Source organism: Chlorocebus sabaeus, chromosome 12, assembly GCF_047675955.1.
Source record: "Chlorocebus sabaeus isolate Y175 chromosome 12, mChlSab1.0.hap1, whole genome shotgun sequence".
Classification (NCBI taxonomy): Eukaryota; Metazoa; Chordata; class Mammalia; order Primates; family Cercopithecidae; genus Chlorocebus; species Chlorocebus sabaeus.
The window spans coordinates 50,301,334-50,325,738 of NC_132915.1; the positions used below are offsets into that span (position 1 = coordinate 50,301,334).

Here is a 24,405-nt window from a genome sequence, read left to right on the forward strand (position 1 = left end):
TACATATTTATAATCATATACAATTGAAAATACACATAACTCAAATACTGCCTTTTTAATTTTAACATTTTTTTTCAAACATTTAAACCTGTTCTTATACTGGCTTTATAAGTAGTGTTTTTAATGAGCTTCACAGTATTTTGCCAGGGAAACTAGACACTTCTCATACTTTCAGGCATTTAGATGATTACTGTGTCTTTTGTACTTCTCTACCAACTTTGTTAACTATGATTGTAGGATCCACAAACATGGAAGATCTTTCTGTAAAACTTATGTAGATTATTTTACTCAGATCTGAGAAGTCATTTGGGCATTGGCTGTATGGAATACAATAGCTCGTTCTTGTCCTTCATGTCTGGTGACCTGGGGGTCTGGAGCCTACCAGCGGCTGCCACTGATCTGATGTCTCTGACATGCTGTGAGATACTACACTGAAACTTTCACCTTCAGAAAGTTGCCTGTTGGCCTATTCTGGAATAATTTATCTGGTTAGCCTGGAGTCAGAGTATGATCCATATTTTACCTATTACTATGGTATAGTTTATTGGTTGCCAAACAAGTAAGAATTCATTGATTCTAATCTGTCTCCTCATAGTGGTGGGAGGCATGTGTGTGCTACAACAGTGCTCCCACATGATTCTGATAAACCACAGAACTTCATTGAAAATCAGGGCTATCGTCTGACATGTTTTCACATTATCCATCCCTAGAGACTTGCTGCTAGGGCTTACTCTGTTTGCCCCTGGGAGTTTGTGCTCATTTTTAATGGCCATAATAACGCTGGTTGCTCCAAAGGTATACTCTCTTAGGTCACAAAGGTAACAACTCATACGGATGAGGAAAGCAGTCATTTGGGCCAAGGAAGCTCATATTCACTTGATTATATAGTAGGCTTATTAGATTCACATACAATAATTATGTAACTCTGGCTTACCTACATTCCTTCATATTATTATATTTCAAATAAAATCTCAATACATTTGTATTAATATTCTAAAATAAAATATATAAAAAATTACTTAAAGGAAGTACACAGAACTTCCTATTTTAAATTGATCCCAGAGGGACCTGTGACAGATCAGAAATAGTTTGGACTTGGAGATACATGTTCAGATATACTTTAGTATGGTCATACTTGCTCCATTGAGTACATGAACCTAACTTTATTATAGGGTCAGGTTATTCATTGTTGTTTTTTAGCGTTAAGTAAATATTTAATGGAAATACCATATTCATGTAGAAAAGAGCACAAATTGTAAGTAGATTTTTACAAAGGGAACACAGCCATGTAATCAGCACCCTCATCAAGAAAAAAAAAATCACCAGCATCCCAGAAGTCAGCTTTCATTTTAATTCTGCAAAATTTCCCATTAACTGATTACAGGATAACTAAAAAATAAAAAATAAAAAAAAAAAACACTTTCCCCCCAATATTTATAAATGGTTTTCTGCCATTAAAATTCTGCCAAAATCTTGATGGGACTCCCTAGCCTTGAACATTAGCCAAGTGAGAAAAAGACAAATTCTGTTCTGACACCTTTTTTGATCAAAATGACCTTTTCAAATGCAGCTATACCTATATTTTGTCCCCTTAGCCACCCTGCTGTCCTTGAGAGTTCTCCCAGAGTTTAAGAAGAAAGCTGTATGGACCAGAGCATATGGTTGGTGAACAGTTTTGCAGTAACCAGCAGCATTCTCAGCTGGATGAGGAAAACTATATAAGTGGAAGAAGTTTTTCAGAATTCATGCCTGGGATTGCTGAGACATGATGCAGAGAGTTCAAGGTCATGAAAAGGTGGCCACATCACTGACAGCTTGACACATGCCTCCTAAGAGAGGAGTGCATTGCTTTAGTACCTGGGCCAGTTGAGACTGAAACAGGAACTTGGATTTTCTTTATTTGGCTAGAGTTCAATGTGGAGATTTTCTCTGTGAAAACTTGAATAGATTATCTTCTCCCTGCTAAATTCCAGTAAAATAATCTTGTCAATTTTGTGCGTGTGACTTTTGTTTTAAGGCATGGGGGAAGGTGCCGGCACCACTTGGTGACAATGGCATTATGATCTATTTTCCATGAATCTCCATGAGGATATTCATTGACTCAATGAGTTAGACAAATTTCCTTATTGATAAAACACTCTCTTGGAACTGCTATACACATTTAAATAATAAGTATAACATTGAATATTAGCTAAATCAGATTCATTAATGGTGTCTATAATTTCCTTATGCTTTGTTCTCTTGAATGCAAGTGAAAGTTGCGATTCCAAATAGCTTTAGCCAAAGATTAGTTCACAAACTAAGAAATTTAAGAGTAGATCCCATCTGACACAGCTGCATCCAGTGAATCCAGTGATGCCATCAGGCTTTGTTCCTCTCAGGATCATTCCTTGTAGCTGGCAAGATGTCTGCCAGTGACCTCAAAGGGAAAGAAAGGTGTCTGCCCACATACAGCAGAAGCAACATGAGGAGGACTCTGGTTCAGACTGGATCCCTATACCCAGGGAGGTAGGTCACATGTGAGTCTCTGAGCAAGTATCTGGGCCCAGGGAGGTGGGGAATTCTAACTGTCCAGGCCTGGGTCATATGTCCACTCCTAAGTCTCTGCATAGAGAGGGGCCAAGGCAGACCCACCCAAACCACCTGAACTGGGGTTCCTCCAGAAGAAAGATGATGGGGTGCTGGACTGGCAAAAAAATGACAGATATCTCCCCTGAAGATCAATTTTTTAAATAAGTACAAATCTCTGTCTTAATCAGGGTGAGTAGTAGACTAATGTAAATGAAGGTTTGTGACAATATTCTCAAAGGTTGCATTTTATTCAATGGCTTGAGACTCAACCAGCATTTAAATTTTGGTCTGTTTGCTAATTACTTTTCTCACAGCCAGTATCAGGGCTCTGTGTTTAGCCAATCATATAAACGTACTGATGCATATATGGGATCATTGGAAGAAAAATTATGCCACTGAAATAATGTACCTTTGTGTCTATCATGCCATAGCACAGTGCCTGGTGCTGCTCAACCACCATGGAGCTTCTAGCATTCCCCTGTGGCCTGTACCTTCATGTTGTCACCAATGTACTTGCCACTTAGGTTTAAAATAGCTTTACTAGTTTTGTTTTCCAAATATATTACTTCCTTAGAGGTTAGGCTAGAGGAAAATGAATTTGAAGGAAGTCAAGAAGATAGAAAATTTACTCTAGAAACCAGCTTCCCTCTCCTTCCCATCCATATATACTTGCTTATATTTCCTACTGATGAGAGGTTGAAATTCATCTAACATTCACTGCTAGGTGTCAGAAAAGTTATAGAATATACACAAAAGGAAATGAGAAAGGTATTTAAATGCTTCACTACAAAAAAATAAGCACAATAGATGACAGTCATGCAGGAAATAAGGGACAAAACACCTATAAAGCAGATAGAAAACAAATATCAAAATGACAGAATACTTGAGCTTTCAGTTGTATTATATTATTTAACTCTTGCAACAGTATCACAATGAGGCATTTTCTATTTTAAAATGGTGCAAACACAACTAGTAAGTGGCAGAGAACCCAATGCTCTTTCTATGCACCAGGCTCATCAGCTTCCCCTTTAAGATGAAAACTCCCACAGAGGATGAAACCTTATTCATCCTTAATGTAGATTGCTATAATCAAATAAAGAAACAACTCTGCCTCATATCGGTAGACCTCTGGAATTGAGAAGTTAGGTCTGTAGTGTAAATGAGTAGGTCTTCATGGGTTGAAGGACTTCAGATTCCTGGGCCAGCTTGCAACGTGAATGGCAAACAGGAGTAGTGAAGAGGAAGTGAGCACTGAAGAACGACCCTCTATTTTTTGAGTCAGCAGCCAGAGACTGCCAATGCCCAAGTAAAGGGGTGAAGAATCAGCCTAGTCTTCTAACCCCAAATTGCCCTTTTCAGTTCAACCCAGTTTCTTCTCATTCAAACCTTTTCCCTGCTCCTGCCCTTGACAAGGAAACAGAAGAGTACAAAAGGGAGGAAATAAGATGTTTATTCTTTTTTCCGCAGCTCCTTCTTTTTATTTTGAGCAGCCTTGAGTATAAGATTTGTAGTATTTTCTTATTCATGGGAACCTCTCAAGATTCTAAATTCAAAACTCCAAAGGTTCTTGCATCTAAACATTCTAAGATATAGATCACCAGAATAATAAGGCCTTTTCTCTTGCTATCTGTATGACCTCAGGTGAGAATTAAATTATTACCTTAGGATTTTTCGGTTTATTCTCCAGAAACTAGAAGCCCTGCATTTTTAGGCCAGATGTTCCTAACTTTATGGAAAGTTTCCTTACAAGTCATCTTCTGTTAGTTTTTAAAAACATAAGTGGCCAAGACAAATAGCATGCTGAGATGTACTAACAAATTAATGTGTGGAGTTTGAGCCCTGATAGGTTTCTCGGAACTATCTAAACACTCTGACCCTTGATTTGAAAAGTATACATTTGGAACAGATGTTGGGATCCATGCAAGTGCCTAAAATCCTCTTTGTGTTTTATTTGTAATGGAATGGCTCCATGGTAACCAAAAGGCTGTTAATAATCTTTTTTGAAGTTAATTGTGAGACATTAATGTCTCCAAAATGATTTTAACCAGAGATAGTAGTACTGTAATTATATAAGGAGTCAGATTTAAGGATTCAGTTACTATCTTGAAGTAACTTAGTAACGTTGAAAGCAAGCAGCAGTTTTAGAGGTTTAGCAAACACTTTAGTAAATTGCTGTTTTAGAAGAGAAATCAGATCATTTGGTAAAGAGATGGGGCCTTCATTAAAGCCCGAGGGTAGGTCCCTGTTTGGTCAGTTTGTATTTCTGACCCAACCAGCCTATTCATAGGAACCACTTCAAATGGAACTATGGGACAGAGTGCGGCTGGAACCATTCACATTCTTCATCACTTTTGTGGAAAGACACCCAATAGCATCATCTTCGTTTATGAATGTGTGTCATCACTGCTGTGGTGCTGGACGAGGTAACATGCTTTTATATTTTCTGCGGGAAGTACTTTACTGTGATCCTGGAAACTCTAAAATCTCATCTTAAATGTATGATATATATATAGTATTAAGTTGTGAGTTATGTATTTAATCTGTTAATCTTCATAAATACTAAAAACTTCTTTAAAACTACAACTTAGCTCATCTGATTCTTGTCAAACATAGGGAGCTTGTAAGATCATTTCCAGCTAAATTTTTAAATATGAAACTGAATAAAAATGACTATTCCCTGAGGTTTGGTTTTATTTTTTGGATAAAATGATCTACCTCACAAAGTAGCTGTGAGGGTTAAAATAAATAATACAAAAATATGGTTCATAAATTATAAAATGTTATTGAAATGTTATCACTTTTGTGTTTCACTGCAAATAAATAGCTGTAATGCTTGAACACATTCTTGACATATGTAGGGACTTGGGAAGACAATGGAAGTGTATTAAGAAATTGTTCTTAACGATCAAAACATTCTAGAAGTAGCATGTTAAGATACTTATATAAGTTGAAAGAAAAACAAAACCAAAACTTATTAGTCTTCTAAATATAAGGTACCCTTTGAGATACAATTGAAATTCATTACCTAATTAAGCTGATAGATTTCTTGAAATATATTTCTAGATGCAGGGGTGGTTTTCTTTAAAGAGAGAGTTGCACACACAATTAAAGGCATCTATTATGTGCCACTATACAAGTTTCTGGGGTACAATCTGAACAAAACGTGTTATCCCTGCTCTCATGGAACTTATGGTCAGAGAATATAAATCACCAAACCATCATGAAGTAAGAACAGAACATGTTATAAATGTCCTACTTCTGCAAAGCCCTTTATAATTTGCAAAAGTTTAATTTACTATATGTCATTTGGTCTTCATAATAACTTTAAGCAGTTAAGGAAACTGGAACTCAGAGTCATTCAGTTAGTAAATACTGGAGCTTGATCTCAAATCAAACCTAGTGCTCTTAATTCCACCACATTATCTTTCATAAGACCCCATCACTCAGCTGAATGCCATGAAGTAACAGTAGACACCTACATTTATGTGATGAAGTAAGGCATGTTTTTACTAATTGACTTTCATATGGAATTAACTAACCTTATTTTAGATGAGATTTAAAACTCCAGCTACCCTTAGCAAAAATAAACTAGTTAGTAATTCTTATTTGGCATGTTAAAAACATGTTCAGAACTACTATTTAAGGATTTTTAAAGCCATAAAAATTCATCTCTGTTGTGAAAACATTGGTGGCTTTTATATAAGTAGTTCTTATTAGCAGTTTTCTTTCTGTCCAAAGCTGAAATAATTTAGACTCAAAAGTAGTGGTTTTCAAACTTTTCTCTGCATGAGGCTCATTTGAGAAGTCTATCAAAAGGTAGGATCCTGAGCTTATTCCCAGAGCTTCTGATTCAACTATCTTTAGTGGAGACCTGGAATCTGCATTCTAAACAGGTGACCTTGTTAATTGTGGCTGTTGCTCCCTGAACATACAATCTGAACACTACCCTGGTGAAAGATGTCATATCAACATTAGCATATAACTCAGACCGAGAAGAATATTAAAATTATCTGAACCAATGGGAAACATAATTATTACAAAGCAATAATAAATAAGTAGAAGATAGATACTGGGTAAAGGGAGATAATTTTTAGCATATTTTAAACTTAATTTTAAATCACTTTAACACTTTAGTATCATAAAATGTTTTCTCCATATATAAACTTAAATAATTGTAAGATTCTTTCTTTGGAGAAATATTTTGGACATTGAGATTATATCTATTTGTACTTCTGAAATAAATACGGATTCTCACATTTGACAACTTGCTTAAGGCGGGCAAAGTAAGGAATAGTTTAAAAAAAGAAAAACATTAACTTAGGGACCTTAGTGAGATATGGTTACCATATTATTAGATTGAAATGTTTAGTTTTCAGCAAAAAAAAAAAAAAATAACAAGGCACGCAAATAAACAGGAAAGTATACCCCTTTCAAATGAAAACAAAACAAAAACTATCTCTGAAAAAGACTTGATGGTGGATCCACTAAAGGCTGTACAACAACTGCCTTAAGGATGTTTTTTAAAGAACCAAAGAGCATGTGGAAAAAGTCAAAAAAAAAAAAAAAATGGATGAACAAAATGGTAGTATGAATACAGAGAACATCTAAGACGATACAAAAAAGAAATTCAGGAGCTGGAAAGTAAGATAATTGAAATGAAAAACTCACTAGAGGTATTCAAAGGCAGATTTGAGCAGCAGAAGAATCAGTATACATGTAAATAGGACAGTGGAAATTATTAGAGTCTGAGCAACAGAAAAAAAAATTGGAAAAAAAGTAAACAGCGTATAAGGATCTGTGGGACCCATCAAGCAGACCAACGTACACATTGTGAGGATCCCAGAAGGAAAAGAAAGAAAGGGGCAGAGAGAATATTTGAAGAACAGCCAGATAATGACCAACAAACTCCAAGTAGAATGAATTCAAAGAGATCCACATAACTATCAAAAGCCAAAGACAAAGAGAGAATCTTTAAAATAGCATGAAAAAATCAATTCATCACATATAAGTGTGATGAATATCAGATTTCTCATCAGAAACTTTGGAGGCCAGAATGCAGTGAGCTCATATATTCAAAGTGTTAGGAAAAAAATATATCATCAACCACATTTCCTGTATTTGGCAAAACTGTTCTTCAGACGTGAGAGAGAAATTAAGACATCCCCAGATAAACAAAAGCTGATAAGAGTATGTTACCACTAGACCTGCCCCTGCCAGAAATGCTAATAGGGGTCCTGCAGGCTGAAATGGAAAGACACTAAACAAAAACTCAAAGCCACATGAAGAAATAAAGATCTCAGTAAAGAAAAATACATGGGCAATTAGAAAATCTACTACTTTTTGTTTTCTACATAGAGACTGTTGCATTTTTAAAAATTGATTTTGGACACACAGTGTATATAATTTTGTGAAACTTAAAGAAGTGATTGACAGAGATATAAAGAGCAGAATTTTTGTATATTTTTGAAGTTCAGCTGGCATAAGTCCAAATTACCTTCAGGATATTAAATGTCACCCTATGGTAACCACAAAGAAAACAGCTACAGAATATACACAAAAGAACTGAGAAAGATACTTAAATGCTTCACTATAAAAAAGTAAACTACACACAAAAGATGACAGTAATGCAGGAAATGAGGGACGAAAAAGCTAAGCTATGTAGAAAACAAATAGCAAAATGACAGGAGTAATTTCCTCCTTATCAGTCAGCTTCAAAAAGGAAGAAAATTCTGACATACACAAAATGGATGAAACTTGAGGACATTATGCTAAGTGAAATAATCCAATTACAAAAGACAGATACTGTATGATTACATTTATATGAGGTACTTAGAGCAATCAAAATCATAGAGACAAAAAGTAGGTGGTTGCCAGGGACAGGGCAGATGGGAGAATAGGGAGCCATTGCTTAATGAGTCTAGGATTTAAGTTTTGCAAGGTTAAAAAAAGTTCTGGAGATGGATAGTGGTGATGGTTGCACAATATAAATTACTTAATACTACTGAACTGCACACTTAAGAATGATTAAGATGCGATATTTTATATTTTACAACAAAAAAAAATTTCAGAAAAAAGTTGTCTTAGATATGCTTTCAAAATATCTAATGGTTCCTATTTCATCTATGTTACTTAAATTCGAGAAAGTAAGCCTTTGTCTACACTGTAGAAAATGAAATAGGGATTTGGTGAACATACAGTTAAGACAGAGAGTCAAAGAAATCAACTTTGCGATCTTGGTAACATCCAATTAACCAGATAGTTACTGTCTTGACTTCACTATGTCTGGGTTTCTTAACCTGGGGAACATGTATTTAAGTGGAAAAAGAAATTACATCTTTTTTTCACTAACTGATAATGAAATTTAGTATTCCTTTCCATTATGGATATAGGCAACCAACCACAGTAGTATTAACAATTGTGTCGTCGCCAAAGGAAATGGCAGATCTTTTTATGTTACAATTGTTGCAGATATCTCAAATTACTGTCAATCCTCATTTCTGTTTTAAAATAATTATAAATTCACTTGTTTCTTTTGGTTTTCAATTTTAAGAAGTTTTTAAGGTAATCTGGTTTAAAAAAATTAAAGCATTACTTAATAATGAAATTTTAATTTATTATAATGACCCAGTAAAGTGTAGTTTCTCTAATTTTCTCTTCATTTTAGTGATTGATTGTACATGTACTTCAGCAGTGTAAGTAGCCATCTTTATTGGGAGTGATTAAGATTAACCACCTAAAATTTGCAAAGCATTTCTGTTCTCCTTGCACACTAAAGCTTTTAGTAACTTTTCTAAAATTTAGAAGATAACTATAAAAGCAGAAAAAAAAATGTAGCTTTTTAAAAGGATAATTTTTAAAAATCCAAATATATTTATAAATATTTCAAGCAGCCTAATACTCAATTGTTTCTTTCCAAATGTTTTCTTTAGTGGAAATAAGTGACCCGTTTTTTAAATTACATTTTTATTAATCCATTCTCACATCACAATATTTTTAATACATTTTTACATAGTTACTAGATAAGATCTTTATAATTCTTTACCAAAAATTGAGTGATACATTAATGATACAGCAATGACTATCAGTTATTCACACATTTTTTTTAGATCTTCAAGGAAAGTATTTTTCAAAACTGTGAGAACATATGACTTACATTACAGTAACTAGCAATAATTCAGTAATAATCCAAAACATGAATTTTCCTTTTTAAAAAGTACTTGCTATATTTTTATACCTTTTATCTTCCTGTAATGTGTGTGTGTGTCATGATTTTTAAAATTAAAAAGATACAGAATGGGGCATCATTTGTGTATTTGCTAAAGGTTTACTATTTTCATCAGGGTCTTTTCTCTTTTGAGCTAGAGTATCACTCCGTCACCCAGGCTGAAGTGCAGTGGCTCAATCTCTGCTCACTGCAACCTCCACCTCCCAGGCTCAAGTGATTTTCATGCCCCCAGCCTCCCGTGTAGCTGGGATTACAGGCATGTGCCACCACGCCTGGCTAATTTTTGTATTTTTAGTAGAGATGGGGTTTCACCATGTTGGCCAGACTGGTCTTGAACTCCTGACCTCAAGTGATCTGCCCACCTCAGCCTCTCAAAGTGCTAGGATTACAGGTGTGAGCCACCATGCCTGGCCAGGGTCGTCTTTTAAGGCATCAAAGCCTAAATAACTTAAAAGATGTTAATGAATACATGACATTAATGAATACTCTATCAGAGCACTAGGGACTGAATCCTGGTATCCCCCATTAAATTCACATATTAAAGATCTAATCTCCAGCGTGATGGCATTTGAAGCTGGAACCTTCATAAATGGGATTAGTATCTTTACAATAAGAAACAAGGGAGAGATGGTTTTTCCCTCCACCATGTGAGCATATAGCAAAAAGGCATCCATCTGCAAACCATGAAGAGGAATCAGCTAGCACCTTGGAACCTCATCAGGAACTTAATTGTCTAGCACCTTTATCTTGGACTTCCCTGCCTCGAGAACTGTGAGAAATATATTTGTTGTCTAAGCTACCCAGTTTATGGTATTTTGTTATAGCGGTCAAGCTGACTAAAACAGCAATTAGTACCAAGAAGTACGGTGCTGCTATAACCAATACATAAAGATGTGGAAGCAGCATTGACAATAGGTAACAGAAGCTGGAAGAGTTTTAAGGTACTAGAGTACCTGGAAGAGTTTTGAGGGACTAGTTTTTTTGCTAGAAAAGGTCAATATTGCCATGAAGGGACTGATAGAGGTGATTTTGGTGAGGGCTCAAAGACAAGAAGGTGGGAGAGAAAGCCTCCATCTTCATAGAGAACACGCAAATCACCATGAATAAAATGTTGGTAGACATATGGACGATAAAGGCCATTCTGATGAAGTCTCAAATGAAAATGAGGAACCTGTTATAGGAAACTGGAAGAAAGGTGATCTTTATTATAATATGCCAAAGAACTTGGATGATTGTGTTCATGTTCTAGTGTTCTGTGGAAAGTAAAATTGTGAGCCATGAAATTAGATATTAAACTGAAGAGATCTCCAACCAGTGTTGAACCAGTGCCTTGGTTTATCTTGACTGCTTAAAGTAAAATGTGACAAAAAATGAAGACAGACTTGTTAACCAAAACGGAACCAGAACTTAAAGATTTGGAAAATTATCAGTTTGTCTGCATTACAAAAAGGTAAGAAAACATGTTTGGTAGAGAACACTAAGGGTGTAGCTGACCAGTCATCCAATTAGATTTGTGTGGGTGCGAACCACAGACCTAATCAGCCACCCTAGCAGGAACACTGCCAGTTTGTATTGAAACGAATGGAGATGGGACAGAATGAAGACTGTTGGACTTCTTGGATTTGGGACCATAGAGCTATTCAGCTGTAAATGTACACTATTCTTCAAGAAAAGGAGAGACTGACCTCAAACGGTGATTCAGAGAACATCAGGGGTACCTTCTCAGTTTCAAAAGGGGCAGTCATTGCCTTGGTTTCAACAGGCCTGACAGCTTCTGCCTGGTGATATGGGGGTCATCCTCCTCCAACATAGTCCTGGGGGCAATACCTCTGCCTCACTGGATCTTGAAGCCAGAGTATCAGGCCAAAGAGGATTATTCCTAAGCCTGAGATCTCATGGTGTTTGCTTGCTAGGTTTTGGACTTGTTGGGGACCCACTACACCTTCCTTTTTTCCTGTTTCTTGCTTTGCGAGTCCCATCATTGTATTTTGGAAGCACATAACTTGTTTCATTTCACAGGTTCACAGCTGGAAAGGAATTCTGCCTCAGGATGAACTGTACCTTGAATCTCACTCACATCTGATTTAGATGAGACTTTGGACTTTAGCATTGAGGCAGGAATGAGTTAAGACTTTTAAGGCTGTTGAGATGGAATTTATGTATTTTGCATGTGAGGAGGACATGAATTTTGTAGGGCCAGGTACAGAATGCTATGGACTGAATCTTTGTGTTCCCCCAAAATTCATGTGTTAAGCCCTAACCTCCAATATGATGGTATTTGGAGGTGGAGCCATTGGGAGGTAATTAGGTCATGAGGGTAGAGCTCTCATGAATAGGATTAGTGCCGTTATAAGAGACACAAGAGAGTTGATCTCTCTGTCTCATGTGAGGACACAGAAGGACATCTATCTGCAAACTGGGAAGAGGACCCTCACCAGGAACTGCATTAGCTAGTGCCTTGATCCTGAGTGGAATTCCCGGCCTCCAGAACTGTGAGAAGCGTTGCTGTTGTTGAAGCCATTTGGTTTATGGTGTTCTACTTATAGCAACCTGAGCTAAGACATAAGGCTTGGAAAGATACTTAATTTTCTAAACATATCTAATGTTTAGGGTGAGTATTGAATTATTAGCTCTGAAGACAGAAATCGGTCTATAAAATATGTTATTCTAGGCAACTGTAGAATATATTTTCTATCCCTCCCCTCCTACAGATCTATTTGGGAACTCAGAAGTGAAAAAGAATACATGTAATTTAGGTTAGCAAGTTTGGTTCCTTAATTTAATTGAATCTATTGCAGTTAATCTCCTATTTCTCATTAAACTTACAGGAAAATAATCAGACTACATACAATGTAAGTATAACTTGTATAAAATCCAAAAGAAGCAGGAATTTTGGTGAAGCAGGGTATGGAGAATATATATGTCTTAAAAATACAATGTGTGAAAAACATAGCCTGTTATGTCTACAGTTTTGGGGGTATGTGCAATCATTTCATGTAATGGATTTTTATCAAACATAAGGTATTTTTCCACCAGAATACTTCCTGTGTTGTATTTACTGCAGTTGAATCCACAGCCTGTCTTTTCTCATGTCACACTAGAATGCTGTACTTCACATTTTCTTTTTTTTAATGGGAAAGATTCCGAGGATGTCTCTTCTTTCTGAGTATAGATGACTGTAGGTAAAATACATACCTAATGTGGAGAAAGAAGTTGCAAAAGTAAGTAACGTTAACTATTTCTCTGGAAGGAACAATGAGTTTAAAATACAGTCAGAGTGCTGCCCGAATCCAGGGAGAAGACACTTGCAAGGGAGATGTGAGAAGGAATGCTTAAAGAAGTGTCCAGATTTTATGCAGAAAGAGAAGTAAATAAAACTCTTCTATCCTACTTTTTTTAATGCAAGGAATTGTCTTCCTTTCTTTAGCATAGCTCTCTCCACCTCCCTCTAAAGTTTCACATTTTTGTCTTTTCTCTCTATATGTTGTTCTTATGTTTGATATCTGTTACCTTCTAGAGATAATCATTATTTTGGGGATTTGTGAAGGTTAGAGCTGGGAAAACAAAAATTTAATAGTGAAAGTTTTTTCCCCAATTTCCTGGAAAATGATTAGGTTTAATGATCAAATTTATTCAAGGGTAAGTTTTTGTTCCATACATTTTTCTTGAGTCTCTAACAGCGACTTCCATTTGCCTGATAGGACGTGCTAGCTTGAAAAGCGAAACAAACAAGACACAAAATGGATATAAATGGAAAAATCAGAAATAGCCAGTTCTTCTTAGTTTGACATCTAGGTTTTATTTGTAGATACCTGTGCACATGGTCAAAACTTCTATATCTCATACATAATGCAGCTATGTTTTCTGATAGTAAAATTGTTCTTATTTGTACAGTGAAAGGGAAATATATGATCCCATGATGCCCGGCAAAAAGCATTATAACCTCCAGGGGCTTCACCAACAAGATCTAGTTCATCATGTCAGGCTTCCTCTTTGGTCTCTCCCATGTTTACCAACCTGTATATTAAGGTAGATGGCAAGCACTAACCAAAAAACACAGGAAAAATGCAAAAACAAGACCAAAAAAGTCACTTACCTATAAAGAGCATCATGAGATATATTTTCAGCACATATGGGAAATAGATGGATAAGTCAAAGGGCAGCTTGGTGGAATAAGTGCCAAATGATTCAAAATAAGGCAGCGATTGATAGATGGCAAATGCTGTTAAAAAAGAAAAGCATCATGAAGGTTTTCCTCAAGTTGTTACAGGGATGTGTATATATGTCTTCATAGTTGTAGGATATTTTGAATTTGATAATGACAGTTTTGTAATAGTTGCTGAATCTTTTTGCTAAACGTAGTTTAATATAGAAATCTGCGAAATGATTAAGTTGGCAAGGTGCTTACAGCAGTATGACTTGTTGAATGTTTGTCCATGGTATACTTCATCGTGCCTACAGAGGAAGAATTTACAATGTTTTTTAAAATGTTATCTCAAAATACATTTGTCCACCTAGCCACAAATAGGGGTGACAGACAGATGAACTTGGAAAATGGTGCATATATTTTCCTCTTAAGAGTTTCACAACATGTATTAACATAGTAGAGATTGTGAGAAATTCTGCAATAAAAAAAAAATACCACTTAACCTTTCCTCAATCTAACTGGCCTTAGAATATCTGCTTCTTCCTCCTTAACCACCAGTTGTACTTAATAAGTATTTTGAAGAACTCTATGAGAAATGCTGGCCTAAATTATTTTGAGGGAGGGAGCTGGTATCAGGTAAAAAAAGATGACATTTTGGTAACATTGTATCCCATATATAGATACTTTTGGTAACATTTCATGGAATGAAATGGTAATATGCTAACATTATGTAAGATGTTATCATTAGGGTAAGCTGGGTGAAAGGTACATGGGAATGGTGTACTATTGTTGCAATTCTTATGGGTCAAAATTATCCCTACATAAAAAGTTTTTTAAAAGAGAAAGATGAAGAAAAGGCAGGAGTTCACAACTGTTAGAGCCGAGTGGAGGTATGAGTAGCATCATTACAGGATCTGCCACTGACACCAAACATGCAGTTTAATGTTAACACAGGCTGCACCTATGTCTCTAGCATTTTATCAGTATAATTAGTTGATCTGGTTATTTACATAAGCTTTGTTTTTATCTTATATTTGTCAGATGGGAAATTATAGTCATTAAAAATTAGTAAAGTTATCAAAAGTTTAATAGGTTTATTTAACTGTGTAGTTTTATACTTTGGGATATCTAACATACAGAAACATATAAAGATAAAATTACAATTACCTGTATTCCACCACCCAGAGTTAATCATTATTGACACTTTTGTCATATATATCTCTAGACAATTTTCTGCATATACCTTATTTTGTAAATGCAAGAATAAGTTTATGAAGTGAATAAAAGAATAAGAGTTGTATGGCAACCATATAAGAACATGGCTTTCCTAGAAAGGAAAAGGATTCGAATTATGGAATAACAAGAATGCAAAAGTTTCCTATACATTTATCCATCCCTTATTCCTAGGAAGGGATTAGTTATATTTCTACCTTATTATTTTATATATTCTTGTAAATGTGATTAACTTTTAATTGGCAAATCATAATTGTATACATATATGAAGCACAGTGTGATGTTTTGATATATGTGTACAATGTGGAATGATTAAATTAAGCTAATTAACATATCCATCACCTCACTCATTTCTTTGTGGTGAGATTTGAAATTTACTCTTAGCTATTTTGAAATATACATTATTAAGTACAGTCACCCTGCTGTGCATTAGATCTCAAAAATGTATTCCTTCTAACAAACTTTGTACCCTTTGATCAACAACTCCCCATTTCCTTTCTATATTCTCTACAGTACTATGATGTAATAAAGACATGTACATGATATTTCAATGAGAGGTGATTTGATTCTTAAAGAATGGACAATCAGGTTTTTTTTGTGGATTTCAAGACAATTATTCTCTAGATCAATTTGCCATAGTCTATTCCAAAATTAATAATTCTTCCTTTTGAATCAAAATAAATTTAGAAATTCTAACATGATTTACAATAACTTAAGCTCTTTTTATCTGCTCATCAGTAGATAGAAAATACATGTTTTTGTTTTATAACTGGCTTTTATATACTTTGTCAATGTCATCATTTTATGTTAAATCCATGTCCTTATGTTTTTCCCTTAGTTACCTTAACATGCTTTCTTATTTTATGCCTTCAATTTTCAAAACTTTAATCATGTCTTACAGAATGCTCCTTACCAGTCTACCAAATCCATTGCAGAAGAAACCATATGTCCTCCAAATATCCTCAAACTCTGCAAACTGATGATCTGAATGATTTGATCTTAAGTTTTAGGTTTATATTTAGGCTATATAATTAGCCTACTCATGTTATATTCAATAATTCATTCTGTGTTTATTGAGCATATATACTGGTACATAAGAGGAAGGAAGGAAGCAAAGAAACAAGACACAGACATCCTTTTACCCCCACGGAGCTTAGAGTCTAGTCAAGGAAATGGACATTAATCAAAGAATCATACAAATGTGTAATTATGCTGAGATAAGCCCTATAAGACAGCAGCCCCCAACCTTTTTGGCACCAGGTACTGGTTTTGTGGAAGACAATTTTTCCACAGACCGGAGGAAGAAGGATGATTTCAGGATGGTTCAAGCACACGACATTTATTGTGTACTTTATTTGTATTATTATTACATTGTAATAAATAACAAAATAATTATACAACTCGCCATAATGTAGAATCAGTGGGAGCCCTGAGCTTATTTTCCTGCAACTAGATGGTCTCATCTGGGGGTGATGGGAGACAGTGAAAGATCATCAGGCATTAGATTCTCATAAGGAGCACGCAACCCAGACCCCCATGCACAGTTCACAATAGGGTTTGTGCTCCAATAAGAATCTGATGCCTCCACTGATCTGACAGGAGGTAGAGCTCAGGCGATAATGTGGGTGATGGTGAGTGGCCATAAATACAGATGAAGCTTCACCTGCTAGCCCACTGCTCACCTCCTGCTATGCGGCCTGGTTCTTAATGGGCCACAGACCGGGATCATAGCCCGGGTTGGGGGCCCCTGCTATAAATAGATTCATGATGCTGTACCCAGGGGAATTCAGTTGAGGAAGTCAGGGAATGCCTCCCTCAGAAAATGATGATTAATCTCAAGGTAGAGTTAACTAGTTGCTGAGAGAGGGTAGGATACATGGTAAATGGTAAGTGGGAAAGAGTGTCAGCAGAGGGAACTGAATTTCTGTGCATTAAAAGTTAAAAATCATAGACTCTCTAAATGTTAACCTCTTTTTGGTGAGTAAGCAGACTCTGAGAGGTTAAATGAGTTACCCAAAACTCATACAGTGAGTTAATGAAGGGAAGGACTCAGATGCCGTTGCTTTCTGTCCAGTATTTTGTCTACTGTGCAGAGCTGCTTCCCTCTTCAACTTTGCCTCTTTGCATCAAGGGAAATATGCCAGGAAAGATACACTGAGTGAGCTAAGCATTTGCAAAAATAGTAATTTAATCATCAAAAACTTTAGTGAACCATTATAACTAGATGGCTTTTGTCAGTAAGCAATACAGCAAGTCACTCTTTTCTTACCTTCAGCGAGAACACACAAAGGATAAATTGGCATCCATAGTGTTTGACTGAGCCATGTCAAGACAGCATAGGATATTCCTATGACTGATAACATGCTATAAGTGTACCTGAAAAGAGATGAAAAGCTCATAAACATCATTTTCTGCTAATACCTGGGAAATAGGAGAAATGACTGTACTGTGTAATTAAATACAGAGATACAACTGGAAAGTGTGCAAATTATGTATTTTATTTCCTATAATTTAAGCAAGAGATTTTTTTTTAAATGGGGGAAAGGGACCATGTCAATCTGGCTTGTCTCATGGGGTAGATCATGAATAATTATAAAGCTAAACAGAGCAAGTAAGTCTTACTCCCTCCTCAGAAAAATACAGTAACAAATTTCCTTGATTAGTGACTTCAATTTCATTAAAAAGCCAAGCCCATTTTTTGCACCAAGCAGCTAGGTTTTTTAATGACAGACATACTTGTAAATAGCTCAGGAATTCATTTAAAAATAAAATGTGACTTCCAAATCTTTCTTTGGCAATTCTGCTTCTGCAGGTGTACTATCTATGTGATCAATTAAAGAACTGGCCTTGGGAGCTGTTTTGGGTATAGTAGGGAGCTTTAAGCCTACCACTATGATGTAATAGATTAAGTAGTCTACATTGTGTTTTATTTCTTTGAATAGGACACTAGTTATTAGGCTTGAGCATATATCAGAATCACCTAGATGGCATGTTAAAACACAAATTGCTGGACCCTAATCCAAAGTTTCTGATCCAATGGAACTGTGGTACACCCCAGACTTTGTATTAACAAGTTCCAGGTGATGCTGATGCCACTGGTCGAGGGACCACACTTTGAGAACTACTGATATAGACAGACAATAAATACATATGACAAAACCACCCAAACAACCTTGAAAACATGAATGGGGAAGAGTAAATCTCTCAATCCAGGACCTGAATTCCGCCCCTCAGAGACAATAGCCAATGTCAGTTTCTTAGGTATTCTTTCAGAAATGTTTTTGCATTTACATATCTATGTGCATATTTACTATACAAAATATATACCAGCAGTGGAGGACCTCACTGAACATAGCATATAATCAAGCTTTTTGATCTTTACCAATCAAAGTGAAAAATGGTATCTCATCTTTTCCCCCTCATATTAGAAGAGTAGGTAAGCATCTTTTCATGTTTAAAAGCCACTTTTGGCCAGCCATGGTAGCTCACTCCTGTAATCCCAGCACTTTGGGAGGCGAAGTCGGGCAGATGACCTGAGGTCCGGGGTTCAAGACCAGCCTGGCCAACATGGCGAAACCCCCTCTATACTAAAGATATAAAAATTAGCCGGGTATGGTGGCAGGTGCCTGTAATCCCAGCTACTCAGGAGGCTGAGGCAGGAGCATCACTTGAATCCAGGAGGTGGAGGTTGTGGTGAGCTGAGATCACACCACTGGACTCCAGCCTGGGTGAGAGAGCAAGACTCCATCTCAAAAAAAAAAAAAAAAAAAAAAAAAAAAAAAAAAAAAAAAAAGCCACTTATGATGAGGTCCAATTTATCTTTTTTTCTTTTGTTGTGTTTCTGGTATCATATCTTATAATCCACCGCCAAATCTAGTAATCAAGATTTACTCCTATATTTTTTTCAAAGAGTTTCATAGTTTTTCCACTTATATGTGAGTGGTAACTTCATTTTTTGTGTGTATATATCCAGTTGTCCCAGCACCATTTGTTAAAAAAAGACTATTCTTTCCCCATCGAATGGTCTTGGCATTGTTGTCAAAAATTAATTGACCAAAAATGTGTGAGAGTTTATCTTTAGACTATCGATTTTATTCCGTGATTTATCCTTACACAATACCACACTTAATTATTGCTTTGTAGTAAGTTTTGAAATGGGAAAGAGTGAGTCCTTCAACTATATTCTTCTAAGATTGTTTTGGCTATTCTGAGTTCCTTGAATTTAAATATGAGTTTTAGGATCATCTTCTCAATTTCTGCAATGAAGTTATCTGGGTTCTAATAGGGATTACACTGAATCTGCAGATCAGTTTGTGGAATACTGCCATCTGAACAATATTAAGTTTTCAAGTCATGTGGGATGTCCTTTCATTTATTTAGATATTTAATTTTTTCAACAATGCTTTCTCAACAATGTATAAATTCTGTGCATCTTTTGTTAAGTTTATTCCTCAGTACTTTATTCTTTTTGATGCTGCTATAACCAGAATTGTATTCTTGATTTGATTTTGTGGTAGTTAATTGCAAATGTATAAAAAATAATTCATTTTTACATATTGATAATTTTTTATCAAGATATCATCTGCCAATAGAGGTAGTTTTACTTGTTGCTTTCCAGCCTACATGGCTTTTATACCATTTTGTTTGTTTTCTGTTCTGTCTTATTGCCATGGAAAGAACTTCCAGCACAATGATGAATATAAGTGGCAAGTGTGGATGCCCTTGTCTTGTTCCTGCATGTTAGGAGGAAGGCATCAGTCTTTCATCATTAACTATCATGTTAGTATGAATTTTTCATAGATACTTTTTTCAGGCTGAGGAAATTTCTTGCTCATTTCTTTAGGAAAAATAATTATAGGGTAGAGTGGGAAGATAAGTTTACCCCCATTTTATAGAGGAAAATAAAAGTTTCTACAAGTTAGGTGCCTTGGAATTTCACTCCTAGGTATAAGGGAAATGAAAACATGTGCACACAAAAGCTTGTATATGGATGTTCATGGCAGTATTCCTCATGGCCAAACAGTAGAAACCACCCAAATGTCCATCAACTGATAACTGGATACACAGAAAGTGGTAAATCAATGCAATAGAATATTACTCAGCCCAAAAAGCAATGAAGTACTGACACATGCCACAACACAAAGGAACCTTGAAAACATTATGCTAGGTAAAAGAAGCCTGTTACAAAAGGCCACAGATTGGATGATTCCATTTATATGAAATTTCCAGGATAGGCAATCCACAGAGACAGCATATGCGTGGTTTCCAGGGGCTGGGGGAAGAAGGGAGTGGGTACTCCTCATACTGCTACACCCTCCTCATACTGCTACTGGGTATTAGGTTTCTTTTAGGGATGAAAAAGTGTTCTAGGATAGTAGTGATTGCACATCTCTTTGGATATACTAAAACTCACAAATTTTGTATTTTAGAAGGGTGAACTTTATAGTATATAAATTATATCTCAATAAAGTTGTTATTAAAATAAGAAAGGTTAAGTGATTTGCCTAACATCACTTAGCAAGTAAGTAGTGGAGGTGGGTTTCATCCAGAGAGATGTTCTACCTTCATATTCAAAAGTCTTCCTATGACAGCATGCTACTTCTTTCAGTGCAAATGTTTTGTTCTCCAATGTATTTATTGAGCTTCTCTGAGACTGAAAGAGTAAGCATACCCAAGAGTAACATACTAGAAAGCTTCAATCCCAAATGATGTTCCATTGTCTCATGAATAGAAGTTATGGGCTACAAAAGTCCATGAAGTTTGCCCCAAGTCCACTAAACTATCAATTCAAAAATGAGAAATTACTAATTCATATACATAATTAAATTCATTTTACTTCAACAAAAGATTTCATTCTGATTCACTCTAGGACTCAACTTATTATTTAAACATATTTTAATCCAGTTAAGTTATTGAAAATATAATAAAATTACATACCCTTGGCTAAAAAACAAACTAGGGCTCTTGTGTTACCTATCCAAATCCAGATCTCTCAAGTGGGAGGGACAATTCTCATTTGTGAAAGCTGACCTAGCAGTTAGGACACTTCCCCAGAGTGAGGTGTAAGCACTCACTGAGCAAAGGGGACTGTTTTACACCACCACTTGTAGAGGTAAGACTAGGCACATCTCACTGTAAAGTTTTAGAATTAGCAGTAAAAGGACTTCAGTTAGTCATTTGAACCCACTGGAATTATAAATGAATGTGGGAGTGCATTTTCTTCCTGAGAGGCCCTATATTTAAAAGATTTTTGAATGCACAGAAATTAACTGTAAATTCTGGTGATATAATAAAAGACCTGCTTTGCTTATTAAAGCAACTGTACTAAAGCAACTGTGAGGAATGCCTTCGTTAGGAAATAGCTGAGGGTTATTCCAAGTTGGTTTTATGCCAAACCTTCTGCAGAAACCTGAATGTGCTGATTTACTGTTGTAATACCATGGTAGGTTTTCATTATCTTTGATATGCCCATTATGGAGAACACTAAAAATACATTTCTATATCAAGATAAAATAATTTGAAAAGGGGATATGTTTTCCTCTCTCGTACCGAGTAACCAAATGTAAGCAGCTAGTACTGGTTTCACTGCAGAAAGCAATTTAGCCTTGTTTTAAGACATTATTTTACCTTCTTACCTAACCATATCCAATAGATTCCAAAAGATGAATAAAACACACACCACATATTTCCCTTGGACTTCCTCTTGACTGGTGATCACCACAAAAAGGATGATTATTCTCTCTGTGAGCTAACAAAGAAACAGCAAAGTCAGAAATTAGGATCATCTGTTCGGCTATGTAGGTAATTTTCTAATTTTAAAAACCAGATCTCCTTTCAAAAGTATACTTTAGCTGGAAATATGTATACTAAATTGTTAATAATGCCTCCCTCTGAGAGAGTAGGGTTATGGCTGAATTTCAGTTCCTCATTTGTCTATATTTTACAAATAATATACAATGAATGAAAAAATGACATATATTTTATGTGAATCAGGATATTTCCTTTCTTCTTGCCACATGCATGTGTTTCTATTCACTTTGACAAGGCTTTATTGAGTGTCCACTGTGTGTCAGATGCCAAAATGAAAACACAGTCTTTGCTCCAGAGAGGGTAGCAGTGGTGGGAGAACTGAACAATAGCACAGTGTGTGCTAGATATGGGAGCACAGGTGAGCAAGATACTTTCTGCCTAGAGAAACAATGCAAAGAGATTAATGAAGACAGGCTACATTTCTTTTCATCCAAGTTGGATCTTGAAAAATGAGTAAGAGTTTGTCAGGTAGACTGGATATGAGAGAGGGCATCCTAGGCAAAGGCAGTAGCCTGAGCAAAGAGGCATAGGTGTGAAAATGTAGGGTGCCCAGGGGAGTAATGTGAACCACTGGGGGGCTAGAGGGGAGAGTGCATACAAGGGAATAAAAGGAGATGAAATTGAAAACATGTTTGGAGCTGGGTTGTGAAGGGTTTTGAATGACAGGCTGAGAAATTTCAATTCCATCCAATAGAGAAACTATTGTAGTTGGTTTTTTTTTTTTTTTTTTTTTTTTTTTTTTTCCAGTAGGGGAGTAATATAATCCTAACCCTTATAAGCTAGTGGAAAATGAAAAGAATTCAATATATTCCAAGTCAGCATTTACAGATCATTGAGACTTCACACATTTTTGGCTTTGCCCCAATTACTAGCCTCAAAAAATAAAAAAATACATTCCTTTTTCCCAACCTAAATATAAAGTGCCTTCTTACATTATATTAATATATCCTGTACATTTTGTATTTTGTGTGTTTTTAATAGAATGTTTTACTTGCTCTTAATGGTCAAAGGAAAATATACTTAAGATTGAAGAGTCAAATTTGCAGTAAAGAGGGGAATGATTTATATTTTTCTTTATTTTTAAAGTGGATCAAGGAGAAAAGACTGGGATAACCTGTGACTTAGCATTTATAGGCTGCTAGTCCTGGAAAATCACCTAGTGCATAGAAATCCAAGATTTGCCAACAGCGGGCCACATGATCAGAAATCCACGTGTATAAGCTATATCAGCATGTTTATGACATGACTACAGTGGTGAGTCAAGAGGGTCTATGCTTGGCTAAGGGGAATTAGATATGATTCAAACCTTAGTCAAACTATGGAAGCTATCTACATAGCTGTTTTTCTTTTTTCATCCTTTCTTTACAATATAATACTCTATTGATTTAGTTTCTATAATAAATTCTACTGAACTGCAATTATAATTACTGAACAATCGAACCTTGATGTCATGACACCTCTCAGCCTTCAGATACACAATCATAGCAGCAAACAAGTTCTTAGGCTCTACCTCTCTTATATTTGATCAGTGCTTGGTAATTAGGAAAACCTTCTAGTTTTTGCTAGAAATCTCAGGAGATACACATACATGAATGGATACATGAATAAAATACAGATTTCTAATTACATGGCTGACTACTGAAAAATCTTAGACACCTCTCAATAAGATGATCTCTAGGGTCTCCTCTAAATAAAACATTCTGATACTAGCCCAGCCCCACCTTTTTAGAAATAAGGAATATGGGAACAGACCTGGAAACATATATATATATATCCAAAGTCTCCTGGTTTCCAGAGTTGTAAGCTATCCGTGATGTCAGGTCACCCCTTAATTGAAGAGGACAGAGGGGAAAAATCTCCTAAAAGGCAGAGACTGGAGCTGCATGATGAAACTCACCCTGTTGAAAATCATCACTTCACTGTGGCAAGGTAGCAATAAAATCTCAGCTGCACAGAAAGCAGCAACAGGATGGCCCCCCCAAACCAAACCACAACACACATACACACACAAGTGAAGACTCCTTCTATATTCGGTGTCAATGTAATTAGTTAACAAATCATCTGATGGTTATTTAACTCTAACTTGACCATTCAATGGCAATACAACGGGGAAATTTAGGCAGAGATGTTCTTAAATTGAAATAAAAGCTTTTATTGTTTAGTTTGTGCCAGGTTCCAAATATACACCATCTCACTTTATCTCCATAATGACCCTAAGAAGTAGGTGCTATTATTGTTATATGCGTTTTACAAAAGACATGAATTTTACCAACTGAAAGTGACTTACTTACAAGTCTAGAATCAACATCTAGACAATACGACTTCAAATTCCTGAAATACTAAGACTCTTTCACCATTGTTACTTGATATGAGTTACTCCATCACCTAGTATCCAGGTTATTGCCTATTCTTTAAAAAA

The 24,405-nt window shown here is 35.8% G+C and overlaps 2 protein-coding genes across 9 annotated transcripts in view; one reads left to right on the forward strand and one right to left on the reverse strand.

Annotated features, from left to right (window-relative positions):
• Nucleotides 1-1,993, forward strand: part of FOCAD (focadhesin) — a 322,164-nt gene extending 320,171 nt beyond the window's left edge. For all 5 annotated transcript variants that reach the window (XM_073021655.1, XM_073021653.1, XM_073021657.1 and 2 more), the window contains one exon: nucleotides 1,596-1,993. In XM_073021655.1, coding sequence (XP_072877756.1) covers nucleotides 1,596-1,669 — 74 coding nt within the window. In that variant the 3' untranslated portion in view covers nucleotides 1,670-1,993. The remainder of the gene's footprint in view (nucleotides 1-1,595) is intronic.
• The window catches only part of HACD4 (3-hydroxyacyl-CoA dehydratase 4), a 37,289-nt gene continuing 14,480 nt past the window's right edge, over nucleotides 1,597-24,405 (reverse strand). For 3 of the 4 annotated variants that reach the window (XM_073021658.1, XM_073021659.1, XM_073021660.1), the window contains exons 4-7: nucleotides 21,812-21,924; nucleotides 17,446-17,552; nucleotides 13,893-14,018; nucleotides 1,597-12,991 (exon numbers count right to left, since the gene is read on the reverse strand). In XM_073021658.1, coding sequence (XP_072877759.1) covers nucleotides 12,909-12,991; nucleotides 13,893-14,018; nucleotides 17,446-17,552; nucleotides 21,812-21,924 — 429 coding nt within the window. In that variant the 3' untranslated portion in view covers nucleotides 1,597-12,908. Of the gene's footprint in view, nucleotides 12,992-13,892; nucleotides 14,019-16,581; nucleotides 16,635-17,189; nucleotides 17,296-17,445; nucleotides 17,553-21,811; nucleotides 21,925-24,405 lie in introns of all 4 variants that reach the window. The other variant, XM_073021661.1, reaches the window with a different exon arrangement.